General features: G+C 63.5%; 2 protein-coding genes across 3 annotated transcripts; both read left to right on the forward strand.

The window, feature by feature from the left end:
- Window positions 1–362: 362 nt before the first annotated feature.
- TEDC2 (tubulin epsilon and delta complex 2) lies at window positions 363–4654 on the forward strand. 2 transcript variants are annotated; one of them, XM_060032995.1, is made up of 10 exons: window positions 363–430; window positions 516–614; window positions 842–912; window positions 1010–1418; window positions 1885–1938; window positions 2578–2671; window positions 2844–2955; window positions 3047–3148; window positions 3585–3772; window positions 4079–4654. In XM_060032995.1, the coding sequence occupies exons 1-10, from the start codon at window positions 390–392 to the stop codon at window positions 4226–4228; spliced, it is 1320 nt and encodes a 439-aa protein (XP_059888978.1). In that variant the 5' UTR covers window positions 363–389; the 3' UTR covers window positions 4229–4654. The 2 variants fall into 2 exon arrangements, with proteins under 2 accessions (XP_059888978.1, XP_059888979.1); XM_060032996.1 differs by having other exon boundaries at window positions 3697–3772; window positions 4079–4219.
- A 5125-nt stretch (window positions 4655–9779) lies between these two features.
- NTN3 (netrin 3) lies at window positions 9780–12547 on the forward strand. The gene is made up of 6 exons (XM_060032997.1): window positions 9780–10892; window positions 10964–11152; window positions 11243–11392; window positions 11561–11611; window positions 11740–11814; window positions 12111–12547. The coding sequence occupies exons 1-6, from the start codon at window positions 9965–9967 to the stop codon at window positions 12458–12460; spliced, it is 1743 nt and encodes a 580-aa protein (XP_059888980.1). The 5' UTR covers window positions 9780–9964; the 3' UTR covers window positions 12461–12547.
- Window positions 12548–13640: the final 1093 nt, after the last annotated feature.

The following is a 13640-nucleotide window of genomic DNA, read 5'->3' on the forward strand; positions in this document are numbered from 1 at the left end:
AATACCTACTGGGCCACTCCATGTGCCTTGCCCTGTGCTAGGTGGCCCGGGGTCAGCAAGGCAGCAGGGCCCTGCTTTAGAGCGCCTTCACTACAAAGACGAAGCCAACCGTTAAGCGATCACAGGTGCCACCATCTACCCGGTTATCCAACCCAGAAGCCTGCGCGTCACCCGAGGTCCTCACCCGTGTTCCCTCCGCTGCCCCCGGCCCGAGCTCAGAACCGGAGTCATGGCTTGGACCCCGGGGGAAATGGGGGGCCTTGAGGCGGGATCATCATCGGGTAGGGCGGGCCCTGAACTCTGGGCTCGGAATTGGGCAGTCCGGCCGGAAGGGGCGGTCTTCTAGGCCGGAAGGGGCGGGATTTGACGGCGGCGGCAGATCGCGAAGAATGGATACCGCCTTCACGTTGCTTGCCGGCAGCTCGCGCCGGTGGGTCCCGCGCCGCTGGAGGGGGCGGGAGGCTGCGCGGCCCGAGGCTGGCCAGGGTGCTGAGCCTCTGGTGCGTCCTTTCCAGGCTAGTGGCCGAGCTGCGTGACGCCCTGGACTCCTGCGCCGAGCGACAGCGGCAGCTGGAGCGGAGCCTGCGAGTCTCCCGGCGGCTGCTGCGTGCCTGGTACGCGGACCCCGGGACCACCCGGCTAGGCCTCCCTCGGGCCGTCAGAACCCCGCTTAGCGACCCCGGGCCGGGAGGCCCGGCCCAGCTCTCACTTCGGAGTTGCGGGTTGTCAGTGCTCCCCGCTTTTTCTGCAGGCTCTGAGACTGCGGGTCTGCCCCTAGGCCAGGCGGCCTTGGGGGCCTGTTGGGCCCTGGCCGTGCCACGGCTGCCTTGTGTCTTCACAGGGAACCAGCCGAGACCCTGGCTCCGGAGCCAACCCCAGGGCCAGAAACTAATGAAGAGGCCCCATCTGCAGGTAAACCTCAGCCATCTACCTTCTCCAGGTGCCACCTCTGGCCTGTCTTCAGACATGAAGTGGTGAGGGACCTCTACATGACTCTTGGTTTTTGCAGCATGCATACCCAGCCCGCAAGACCTCAAGGAGCTGGAGCTTCTGACCCAGGCACTGGAGAAGGCTGTACGGGTCCGAAAAGGCATATCAAAGGCTGGAGAAGGAAACAAGGCCCCCAGCCTGAAGTCTGGATCCATTGCCACTTCCCCTGCCACCAGAGCCTCTTACCCACCCAGCACCTCACACAGGGCTGGCAGCCGTGCATCAGAGACAAAACCTCCCAGGGGCATCCTCCAAACCAGGGTGCCTACCAAGGACCTCCCTGAGCGCAGGCTTCTGTCAGTGGGGGATCAGGCCTGTATGGGGCAAGGGGCTGGAGCCACCAAGCCTAAATCAGGCCTCAGGAACGAACAAATAGTCCTGTCGGCTGCTTCTCAGGCCCCAGAAGCTTTTACACTCAAGGATAAGGGGTAGGTTTCCCAGACCCTCACTAGAGGAACTACTGTCTCTACCTGATCAGATCCTGGGCAGCAGCAGGAGTCTGGGTTTGGGGTGACAGGGAGGGCAGGGCATTGAGCTGGATGTGGGCCAGGGGAACCCCAGGATGCCACCCCATGAGGGGTGGCAAGCCCAGAAGCTGGCAGAGTGGAACAGCTGGCTGTGAAGGTGCCATGTTTGATGCACTGGGGCGTGACCTGTGCCCTATCCACTTATCCACCCAGCCCCAGGGCTCCACATGAGCTCTCGAAGGCCTGGGCTCTGCTTTCTCTTCTCTCTGCCAGGTGGTACCTGGACTGGGCTGGCTCCTGTGGTCACCCTGGAAGCCCTGTCTGAGGGGTGGGTGAGCTTCATCTCTCACTGGGCTCTGAGTAGGGAGTGGGGCCTGCAGCCCCCAGAGTGAGACAGAGCTGCTCTGAGCACCGGCTTCCCTGACAGGATCCTGCTGCAGCTGCCTGAGGCCTTCAGGAAAGCGACTTCCCGGAATTCCCGGTGAGGCTGAGTCTTGTGGCTGGTTGAAGGGGGAGGGGAGACCAGGGGAGTGTGGAGAGCAGGGAGGCTGAGGCTTCCCACTGGTAAGACTTCCCATGGGTCCCTTGGCTTTCTTTGCTGGGTGGTGACACTCCACATTAGGAGAGTCAGCCTCCCTAGGACGGCTGTAGTCACCTTAGACTCAGCCAGCAGCTTCTGAGGCCCCAAGGCACTTAGTGTCTCCAAGTCCCCATTTGTCTTCCTTGTGAAGATGACAATAATAGTACCAGCTTCTAGAGGTGTTGTAGGGGTTAAACGAGGTGGTGGCTTTTCGGGTGCTTGTGCTGTGCCTGGCACAGAGCCAGCATCCAAAGCTCTTACCAGACTTTTTGGTCACCAGTCACTGCTGGCTCCTCTCCCCTTTTCCTTGAATTCTCTCCTAGCATTTCCCAGAGTGGGTCAGCTCTGTCCCCTTTTCATGGACAGTGTCCCCCTCGGTTCCCCAGGACACCCAAAGGCCCCTCCTGACATTCAGAAGAGCCAGACACCCCAGGCTGGGGCTGCTACCCTGGCCCTTGCCTACTTCTCGTGGCCCAGCCCAGCTGGCTGTAGTAACCACGTTGCTTTCTGGTTTGTGGGCTGTCCATGTGTGTATCCCAGCCTGTGGGCCCAGCTCAGCTCTACACAGACCAGTGATTCTGTGGATGCTGCTACCACCGCCAAAACGCAGTTCCTCCAGAAAATGCAGACAACTGTATCCTTGCGGGGCTTGGGGGAGTGAGGGGTGGGGGGCAGAGGTTCTGGCTCTAAACCTGGCGAGTCTGAGGAGGAACAACTCCAGGAAGGGCCAGAGCTACTCCAGGACCCAGCCCTTGGGGAAAGCGGAGGGGCCTGACCACAGGGGACTTTCCATGACCCGCATGCAGTCAGGCTGGCCTGGCCCCAGGCTCAGTGCCACCGAGGTGGAGGCAGAGGTGCGGCACCTGCAGAAGGCCTGCTTGCTGCTAAGACTTCGAATGGGGGAAGAGCTCACGGCAGGTTAGTGGGCCCTCAGTTGCGTCTCTGGTCAGGGTGGGGAAGGCTTCAGGACCGGTGTGGACCTGGCCTGCTCCCCCTGGCTCTCGTGTAGACCCCAAGGACTGGATGCAGGAGTACCGCTGCCTGCTCACCTTGGAGGAGCTGCAGGCCATCGTGGGGCAGTGTCTCCACAGGCTGCGGGATCTATGCACAGGTGAGGCCTGCCCCGCCCGTGCTGAAGTCTGGGGTCAAAATCCTCTAGCCACGGGGTGGTGTTGGGACTTTAACAGCAGCTTGGGAACGGAGGCAGGCGGGCAGGACGGCCCTTCCCTGTGTCACCCCACTGCATTCTGAGTTCTCTGCAGTTGTGCTGTGGAGCTGGCCAGCACAGCACCCCTGCTCCAATTTCTCTCCCGACACACAGACCCCACCACTCCGAGTAGCTTACTTATTTATCCAGTTATTGAAAAAGTGCCTTGTGACAATCAGAGAGGTACTGGCAGATGCCTGGTATTGCAAGAGTTAGTTGTTTATGGACAATAGGGCTTCATACAGGAGGCAAGGGGAGACTTTGCACCCCCTTAAAGGGGCCTGGGGAGGAGGTGCCTGGCTTGTGCCCTGTGAGGCCATATCCCCTGTCCTCGCAACAGTGGTGGAACAGCAGCTGGGGCCGTGGCCTGAGGGGAGGTTCCCCAAGGCCTCCTTGCCCTGTGGAGGAGGAGCAGACCCTATCTGGAGCCCCCAGTTGCTTCTCTACTCTAGTACCCAGGAGCTGCAGACCCTGGCGGCCCTCAGGCTGCGGGTGGCCATGCTGCACCAGCAGATCCACCTGGAAAAGGTACTTCTAGAGTAGGGAGTGGGTGACTGAGTGTCGGGGAGCCGTGGGCCCTGGGGAGGACTCTAGGTCTGGAGCCTCATGAGGGCTTGGCCTCAAGAGCCTATCTGTGCTCCTCCCACCAAGACCCACCAGGGAAGGGTGGGAGCTGCTGGGCCTGTGCCCCTGTGAGGGTGCTGGAGCTTCTGGAGGAGGGATGGGCTGGGGCATGGTGCCTCAAAGCCGGCCCTGGTTTGAGCCCTCCTCTGGGGGCCCTGGGCCAGCTGGGACAGGGCCCCCTTGAGACCTTGGTCCTGCACCACCCACCAGGTCCTGATGGCCGAACTCCTCCCCCTGGTGAGCAAGCAGGAGCCGCTGGGGCCACCCTGGCTAGCGCTGTGCCGGGCTGTCCACAGCCTGCTCTGTGAGGGAGGCCAGCGCTTCCTCACCATCCTACGAGAAGATAAGCCTGCTGACTGAGCCCTTCCCATGGCCAGGCCCACCCCCAGTCCCCCAGAACCCTGCAGCAAAGGCAGGCTGGCTCTGCCTCTAGCCTGACTGTCGGTGAGAGCCCCCCTTCCCTAGGAGGAATCAAATGAATGGGCATTGAGGGGACTTTCACTGGTACAGTGAGCCAGGGGCCCAGAGATGCCTGTACCCCCTTAGGAAACCAGGTTTCCAAGGGGCGGGGACTGCCCCCTGGCTCTTCCTGAGGAACTTAGGGCCTTTCTAATGGCTGCTAAAGCTGCTGGTCAGGGCTCAGCTTGGCTTGGCTTTCCACAGGCTCAGGAGACCTGAGACTGGTGGGGGCTTTTCTTAGCTACTTCTGTTTTCTCTTGCTGTACACTTAAAAGCTACTTGTGTGACATTAAAACTACTTTAGAAAGTTTATATATTTAAATCATACCAAGGTGCGACTTGGTGCATGTTTGTTTTCTTCTTTGTGTTTATTATATACCAAGAATATATCAAGTATATTTACCAAGAATAGGCATATCCCTTGTGTACTGAAGGGAGGGGGCAAAGCCACTCAAGGTGGGCTGCCCTGGGGACTTGCCTCATGCACTGGCCCTAGCATACCTGAAACCTCTCCCCACAAGTGCCTACATTTGTACCGGGCTTATCAAAAGACAAAAAAGCCACAAGCCAGTATTGCAGTGGACATCCACTGTCTGCCCACAGCCATCTTTCCTGGCACCCATGCCCACCACCTGCTCCTGTGCCATTGCTGTGGCTTATGTGGGCCCCCCAGACTGAGTCCACCCCTCCCCTGCTCCACTGTCACTTCCAAGGCTCCTACCTCCCCTGTTGAAGGAGGCACTGTTTCTTGGAAGGCAAGAAAGTGTAGAGGTCAAGGTCACAGCCTCTGGGTTTACAGGTCACACATCTTGGGTTTACATCATGACTTGTTTGCTGCTCTGGGACTTCCAGCAAGATTCTTGAAGACTCTGAGCCTCAGTTCCCAGTGTTGTCCCCACTGTCATACTGGGGTAGTGGTTATTACCACTGGGCTGAAGATGAATAAGGTGGTGTTAGATGCTTCACAGCTCTGCACCCTGGTGAGGGCTTTGAGGCAGCAGTGTCCCTTTCATGAGCCTTTAGTGAGTACCTGTGTGGACCAGGCACAACCCTCAGAGCTAGGGCAGTAGCCCTTTGTGTGGACAGTGATGTGAGACCAAATAACACCTGCTTCTGCCCTGAGAAGCCCAGGCCCAGGAGGCAGATGACTCCTGGAGAAGGCCAGGTTTTCTGCAAGCCTGATGAAGTGCTGCAGGTATGGGGGATGAACTGGGTGAAGTTGAAGCCGCCTCAGGGTAGCCCCACCCTGCAGGAGGTCCTACTTGTAAAGGGCCCCACAGTCCAACAGGCCAGAAACCTTGGACATGGAGTCCCAGGTCCTTGGAGCTGCTGGGGACCAGATGACAGACCAAAGTAGAAAATGAAAAATCAGGGCCCTCACTGCACTAAGGGGGCCTCCAGGGAGTGGAACTCCAGAGCAGGAAACCAGGGAAGGGGGAGAAAGAGAGGGAGGGAGCCTGGGGTACAACCACCTCCTTCTGGCCACTCCACTGCTGCCTCCAGAGCTTATGTCCAGGTGCTGGGATCTGGAGGAACCCTTAATCTCCAGGGCAAATCCCACCACCCCCCTGTTACTGGCCACCCCAGAATCCGTAGCAGGTGGTCTTCACTGCAATTATTTCACCCACTGGTTGTCTTAGTTTATTGTGCACTTTATTGTCAGGGATGCTGTCCACCTGCATCTCTAGCTAAGCGCAGATGGGCACCCAGAGGTTGTTGACTCAATGACCCACCTGGCCAGTCCTGGGCACTGGTGGTGTCCTGCGGACCTCTGTGGGCACCTGGGCCTTCATGGGCAGGGAGGTGCCAGCAGATAACATGAGGGGAGAGATCTGGGTAGGTCCCAACACAAGGCACCCAAAGCAGAAAAGGGAGACCCCCTGCGAGTTAGCGCCCGCCCACCTCGATTCCACACCACGCCAGGAGGCTGCAGCGAAGAACTGTCCCCGTGGCGTCACAGCATCGCCGGCCAATCTGCTCCGACGTGGCGGGCAAGCGGGGTTGCAGGGGGCGCCCACACCCACCCGGAGCGCAGACCCCGCTTCGGTAGCATGAGCGCGACCGAGCGCTCGCCCCCTGCGCCTGCCGAGGCCCCTGAGCCCCCCGGGGCCCTACGCTCGCTGCTCTTGGCCACCGGCGTCGCGGGGGGCTCTTGGCCGCGCTGCGTCCTGCCGTTCGGCGCCGTGGTTCTGCTTGCAGGCGCCGCTGCCACGGCCATCACCTTCTCGCTGCGCGGACCCCGCCTGGACCTGGCCCAGGGCTCGGCGCGGGCCTCGGGCTACTGGCCGCCGCCTTCCTGTGCTGGCGCGCATGGCGGCGGCGGCGGAGGCAGAAGGTCGGGCGCGGGGGGCGGCGGGAGCCGGGGACGCCCTGAACCCACGCGCCAAGCCCTCTCCCCTGCGAGGTCACGGCGAGCCGGCGCCTCCTCCCTCCGGATCTCGCCTGGGCCCGGCTGGCGCAGTGCCAAGCGCGTGTGGCGGAAGCCTCCTCCCCAGACGCCGTCCCCAAACTGTTCTGAACCCTCAGGATGCCCAAGCTTTGGGCACTTCGAGCCATCTCCTTCCCCTCCCCCGACTCAGCTCTCCCGCTCTCGCACCCGCCTCCGCCCATGTTGCTTTTGAGCGTTTCGCTTGGCGCGCAGAGCCGTCCTGGCTGAGCGCGGGGCTGGCGGCAGTCTGCATGGCACGGGGGGCCTGCAGGGTATGCAGGGTCCTGGGCGGCGGCGGGCCGGGGACTTGACGTGGCTACCCTCCTCGGGGCGAGGCACAATGGTCTGTGTCCTCCTCCCCTAGCTGTCCAAACCCCACTGGTTTGGAAGCCCCTCGAGGCAAAATAGGCGCTCAGTAAATGTTTGTGCTATATATGAACAAGTGGTGGCTTGCAAAAGTCTGGTGGGGACAGTAAGTCCTGGGCTAAGCCGGGAGTATTTTATCAGTTGGCCTTTTAAGAGAAAGACCCCAGCCCCCTGAGACATATCAGGACCCCCCTCGGTCCCTTTTCCCCCAGAGAGGTTCCTGGAGCCCCAGAGCTAGCAGCTGTCACTCTGAGTGGGGGCAGGGGAGGGGAGGCCTGCAGCAGCCTGAGGAGTTGCAGGTGGGGAACTAGAGGCTGAGCCTCTTCTAAGGTGCCAGGAAGGGGCAGGGCCAGCAGAGAGATGTGAGGTCTGAGAGGCCCTAGTCAAGGACTGGGGACAGATGGCTGAGTCCCAAGGAGCACTGAGCCTGGGTGGGGGGCTGTGAGGAAGGCCCTCCCTAACTCCCATCACACCATCTGCCAGGGCTGCCCCCGGGGCCAGAATAGAAAGCACACCTAGGGCCACTCCAGAAAAGAGCCTGGGCTGCCTGCAGCCACCTCCCTGGGGAGCTAGTGGGGCAACGACGCTCTGGGCCAGGTACCTGCCTGCTGACCCCGATGAACACTCTGCAGGATGAGCCCTGGGGGCCTTCACCCACACCAGAGGCCACCAGATGTTCTGCACACCCTACCCCCAACTCACGAGGAGGCTGTGCTGCACACAAAGTCTGCAAGGCTCGGGAGGAGGAGCTGCTCCCTGCTTTCCTCCTTCCCAGCAGGAGTCCTGAAGTCCAGACAGCCAAGGTTTCCCTGGAGTCTTGTCTCAGGCCCTGGGGAACCACTGGCTTGGGCCTGGGCATTTCTCCCCCCTGTGGCCACCTCCTTGCTTCTAACAGTCCGAGAAGGATCTATCGCACCTCCCTCTCTCCCACCAGAGCTCCCCCCATCCCAAGCATGTTTGAGGCTGATGATCAGAAGAACCTTGAAGAGAATGGTTGGGAAGGTGCTCTTTCTGAACTTGACCCATCCCAGAGCAGAACGGTGTTCCCCGCCAGCTACCTCATTCGTGCATGGCTGTTTGTTATAAGGGACACATTCTCTTTATTGGGAAGTTGAGGGACAGGCCCCAGTGGCACCTGCTTTGTGGGGTGAGGGGCACCCTCAGCCTTCCTGTTGCTGCCAGAGAAGAAGAGAGAGGCCAGCAGCCCCTCTGGCCCTCCTGGCTTAGTCTTTCCAAAGTCTCCTATTATCCCTTCAGTCCCTTCACCCCTCACCCCTGCATTTGTGCTGGTTAGGCCTGGTGAAGGGCCTGACCAGAGAGTGTCAGTCACTCCAGGTAGCCCATCAATCACCCTGTCTTCCTGCTGCTCCTTCTCCAAGGTCAAGCCCTCGTGTGTCCTCTTCTCCTTCAGTGTCCCCTGGGAGGCTTCTATGTCCTCCTGCTCCTCCTCTCCTAAATAGCACAAGGATTCTGCTTCTCTCCATCCTCTTCTTATCTGTCCTTGCAGTGTCTCTGGCCCAACCGAAGGTGGCAGCCCCGCCTACACAGACACACCCATGTGGTGTCCTCCACTGACAGCTGGGCTTGGCCTGGGGTCAGCCTCCCATCTAGAACTTCAGGCCTCAGAGCTGCTCCCAGGTGGGATATATTCCCATGTTCCCTGCCCCCTTTGCATGGGGCTGACCCTTCCTGGGATGCTTTGCCTCCTCCATCAAGGAGAGACTCCAGTCTGTTGAGCTCCCTGGCTACATCCAATACCTATGTGGCTCATGAAATCCCAACAGCTTGGCAAAGTTGAATAATAGGCATCTGGCTGATGAGGAAACTGAAGCTTGGGCAGGTTGAGGAACTGAAACCACACAACTAGAAACTGAAGCAGCTTGGATTCAAAATCAGACCTGGCCCCAATCCTGGGTTCTTTTTACTACAGCAGACTGCTGCCCTGGGGACACCCCACAACCACCAGCCCAGCTTGGCTCCCTCTGTGCTGAGTGTGCCCTGTAGGGACCAATGGGAGCATGAGGGTCCCACCTTCAGATCCAGGGCCCAGCCTGCCTGATGGGCCTGAGGGAGGAGGCAGCCAGACCCCCACCCGGCACGTGGCACAACCCCAGGAGCAGTCAAAGCCTGGAGGCAGGCCGGGGGCCGGCTGGGTGGTCCCCCACGGGCTGCGTGGCTGAACCACCCCCTCCAGAGCCCTCCCGCCAGCACATTCCTGGCTCCCCGGCCCCTCCCCCGGCTCCAGGGCCTCCCAGCCCCCTCCCCCGCTGGCCCAGCCAGTGTCTGAATCTGCTTTTGATTCCGGCTCTGCCGACGAGGCCCCCTCCCCGGCCCCCTCCCCTCCCCTCCCTCCCTCCTTCCCGGCCCGAGCAGCCCCGCCCCCGGCTGCGCCCAGGCTTGGGCCTGCTGCGCCCCCCACCCTCTACTGGCACAGCTTGCCCGCCCTCGCTGCAGCCGGGAGGAGGCGGCGGCCGGGGCGCCCCAGGCCCCGCCCGCCCTCGGCCAGTCCCGGGAGGCCGGGAGACCTGCTCGACCCGGCCCTCGGTGGGTGAGTGCGAGCGGCGGGCGGCGGGTGGGGCCTCTGCGGGCGGAGGCGCCGAGAGCGGGGGCGACGCCTGTCAACGCTCCAGGCCCAGCGGGAGGACGCGCCGACATCCCCGCTGCTCCGCTCGGCCCGGGGCGTAACGGCGGCTGCGCCCACCTCTGGGCCCTGACTGGAGCGGCCCGGGGCTCTGGTTGCTCGGCACCGCGGGCCAGCGGGCAGAGCCTCGGATCGGGCTCTCTCTCCTGAGGGCAGCGGCGTGGGCCCCCGGCCGGCTGGCTGACCCACGGCGGCTCCGGCCATGCCCGGCTGGCCCTGGGGGCTGCTGCTGGCCGCGGGCACAATCTCGGCCGCGCTGAGCCCGGGGCCGCCGGGGCCCGCCGACCCCTGCCATGACGAGGGGGGCGCGCCCCGCGGTTGCGTGCCCGGCCTGGTGAACGCGGCCTTGGGCCGCGAGGTGCTGGCGTCCAGCACGTGCGGGCGGCCGGCCACGCGGGCCTGCGACGCTTCGGACCCGCGGCGGGCACACCCTGCCACCCTCCTGACCTCCGCAGGGGGCACCACAAGCCCGGTGTGCTGGCGTTCGGACTCGCTGACGCAGGTGCCCCTCAACGTGACCCTCACAGTGCCCCTCGGCAAGGCTTTTGAGCTGATGTTCGTGAGCCTGCGCTTCTGCTCTGCACCCCCCACTTCGGTGGCCCTGCTCAAGTCGCAGGACCATGGCCGAAGCTGGACCCCACTGGGCTTCTTCTCCTCCCGCTGTGGCCTGGACTATGGCCGCGTGCCTGCCCCTGCAGATGGCCCAGTTGGCCTGGGGCCCGAAGCCCTGTGCTTCCCTGAGCCCCAGGCCCAGCCTGATGGGGGTGGCCTTCTGGCCTTCAGCGTGCAGGACGGCAGCCCGCCAGGCCTGGATCTGGACAGCAGCCCGGTGCTCCAAGACTGGGTGACCGCCACAGACATTCAAGTAGTGCTCACAAGGCCTACCATGCTGGGGGACACGAGGGACGCCACGGCCATGGTCCCTTACTCTTACTCAGCCACTGAGCTCCAGGTGGGCGGGCGCTGCAAGTGCAATGGGCATGCCTCCAGGTGCCTGCTGGACACCCAGGGCCATTTGATCTGCGACTGCCGGCATGGCACCGAGGGCCCCGACTGCGGCCGCTGCAAGCCCTTCTACTGCGACAGGCCATGGCAGCGGGCCACAGCCCGGGAAGCCCACGCCTGCCTTGGTGAGGCCTTGGAGGGTGGCCTGGGGATCTGAGACCAGGCCAGCCTGTCCCTGACTCATCCCTCCCTGCAGCTTGCTCCTGCAATGGCCATGCCCGCCGCTGCCGCTTCAACATGGAGCTGTACCGACTGTCTGGCCGCCGCAGTGGAGGTGTCTGCCTCAACTGCCGGCATAATACTGCCGGCCGGCACTGCCACTACTGCCAGGAGGGCTTCTATCGAGACCCAGGCCGTGCCCTGAGTGACCGCCGCGCTTGTAGGGGTGAGCCTGCTGCCAGCTACCTGCACACCCTCACCTTCTGGTTTCCCACATCCCTAGATGGGCTTCTGACCATCCCACTTCTATCCTCAGCCTGTGACTGTCACCCTGTTGGTGCTGCTGGCAAAACCTGCAACCAGACCACAGGCCAGTGTCCCTGCAAGGATGGCGTCACTGGCCTCACCTGCAACCGCTGTGCCCCTGGCTTCCAGCAGAGCCGCTCTCCAGTGGCACCCTGCGTTAGTGAGTGATGCTGCCCTGCTTAGACCACCTCAGCCAAGGTCAACCCAGCTCCCTGCTGCTGCCTACCAGGGCCCCGCAGATCTCCCTGCCCCCCTCAACTGTCCCCTGAGCCCTGCAGATTCCCTTGGCTCCCTTCAAAGGAAGGCCTTTATCTCATCCTCTCCACAGAGACCCCTGTCCCTGGACCCACTGAGGAGAGCAGCCCTGTGGAGCCCCAGGGTGAGTGGAGGTTCCAGAGGGGGCATGTCCTTGGCTGGAGGGGGCTATGGATTTCAGGAGGGGAGGAGGAGAGGGTGGGAGAAGGAGGTGCAGATCGGTGCCAACCTCCTCCTGCGCCCTCCTCCCAGACTGCAACTTGCACTGCAAACCTGCCCGTGGCAGCTACCGCATCAGCTTGAAGAAGTTCTGCAGGAAGGACTACGGTAGGCCACCCTCAGGCCTCCTGCCCCCGTCCTCCTCACCTTGCCCTACTTTCTCTCCGTATACCCTGACCCTCGCTGGACCCCAAGGCCATCCCCTGGCCCTCAGGTCCTACGCTGTCGCCGGCCCCGCCCTGTCAGCCCCCGTGGCCTCTTCGTGCTCCCGCTGCGGCGTGTCCTCTTTGTGTTCCTCCTCCACCCCGCCTCCCACCCCCGCGGGCGCCGTGTCCTCCTCTGCGCGGCCCGCCCCCTCCGGGCCCCGCCCCGCCTGACCCCGCCCCCTCTCGCCTCCCCCGCAGCGGTGCAGGTGGCGGTGCGCGCGCGCGGCGAGGCGCGCGGCTCCTGGACGCGCTTCCCGGTGGCCGTGCTTGCCGTGTTCCGGAGCGGCGAGGAGCGCGCGCGGCGCGGGAGCAGCGCGCTGTGGGTGCCTGCGCGGGACGCCGCCTGCGGCTGCCCGCGCCTACTACCGGACCGCCGCTACCTGCTGCTGGGGGGCGGACCGGGGGCCGCGGCCGGGGGTCCCGAGGGCCGGGGGCCCGGGCTCAGCGCCGCCCGCGGGAGCCTCGTGTTGCCTTGGCGGGATGCGTGGACGAGGCGCCTTCGGAGGCTGCAGAGGCGCGAGCGGCGGGGGCGCTGCGGGGCGGCCTGAGCCCGCGGGCCGGGCGGGGGCCGGGCGGGGACCGGGCGGGGCGCTTCTCACACATCAAGGCACACGTTCATCCAGTGCATCCGCCTCACGAGAAGTCTTTGCTCGCGTCGCGCGCGTCGCCATCTGGGCCCCCTGCCCCGACACTGCCCTGCGCCTCCTTCGGTGCCTCGAGCTCCTGCCCAGGAGGGGTGTGACGGACGCAGGGACACCCCCGCCCCAACAGAGGGATGTGATAGCCCCAGAGAGCTGCTTTGAGGCCCCCTGGAGCACCTGTCATCCAAAGGACCCCTTGGCCCCCCCACCCTCAAGCTATCTGCCTTCTCAAAGGGACACCACGATACCGCCAGAGGGCTGTGAACCCCCTGTGGGGCCGAATACTTAGAGGCTCTGCGAACACCTCAAGGGCCTCTGTGACACAGCCCCCCGTGATGTCGTGGTCCCTCAGCGTTCCCACCTTCCTGAAAGGCACTGACACCCCCCTCAAATAGTTATGAACCCCCTTCTGATGCCAGGACGCATAGAGATCTGCGAATACCCCAAGGGCCGCTGAGACTCCACCCGCCCCCGGACTCTGTGATCCGCCAGAGAGCGCCCTGACTCCCCAAGAGGCACTGTGGCTACCACAGACGCCTGTGGACCCCCATGGAGCTCGGTGACACTGGCTCCCCCGCCCCCTGTCAGGACACGCAGAGGGCGCTATGACTCCTCCCCCAACGAGGACGGTGGCCTCTGGTTCCCGTCTGTCCCGTAGGTCACCTCTGCCTGTCCTGTCTCTGCCGGCTGGGCGTCCGTGTCCCTGCCCCCCGCTGTGTTCAGCCTCTTTTTTGCCCCCTAGAGTCCCTGTCTCTTGTCTCCGTCTGGCTGTCTATCTCGGCCTCGGCCTCGGCCTCAGGAATCCTCCACCCAGGTCCCACCCGGAGGTCCCCCCATGCACTCCTCCGCCCGCTCGGGACCGGACGTCGTGCCCACGCGGGCGCGCGTTCCCAGGTCTACGCGTAACCCGGCAGCGACTCCGGCGGGCACCCCTGCCGACCCCGGATACCCCAGCCTTGCCCACAGCTGGGCCTGACAGCCACCCGCCCACTCGCGCGCGCCCCTCGCCTCTCATCGCGACCCATGCTGAGCCGGCGCATGCTCCTGCCGCCTCGCCTCGGGGCGTCAGCGCGCATGCCCGGAGCCC

This window comes from Delphinus delphis, chromosome 15 (genome assembly GCF_949987515.2).
Source record: "Delphinus delphis chromosome 15, mDelDel1.2, whole genome shotgun sequence".
NCBI lineage: Eukaryota > Metazoa > Chordata > Mammalia > Artiodactyla > Delphinidae > Delphinus > Delphinus delphis.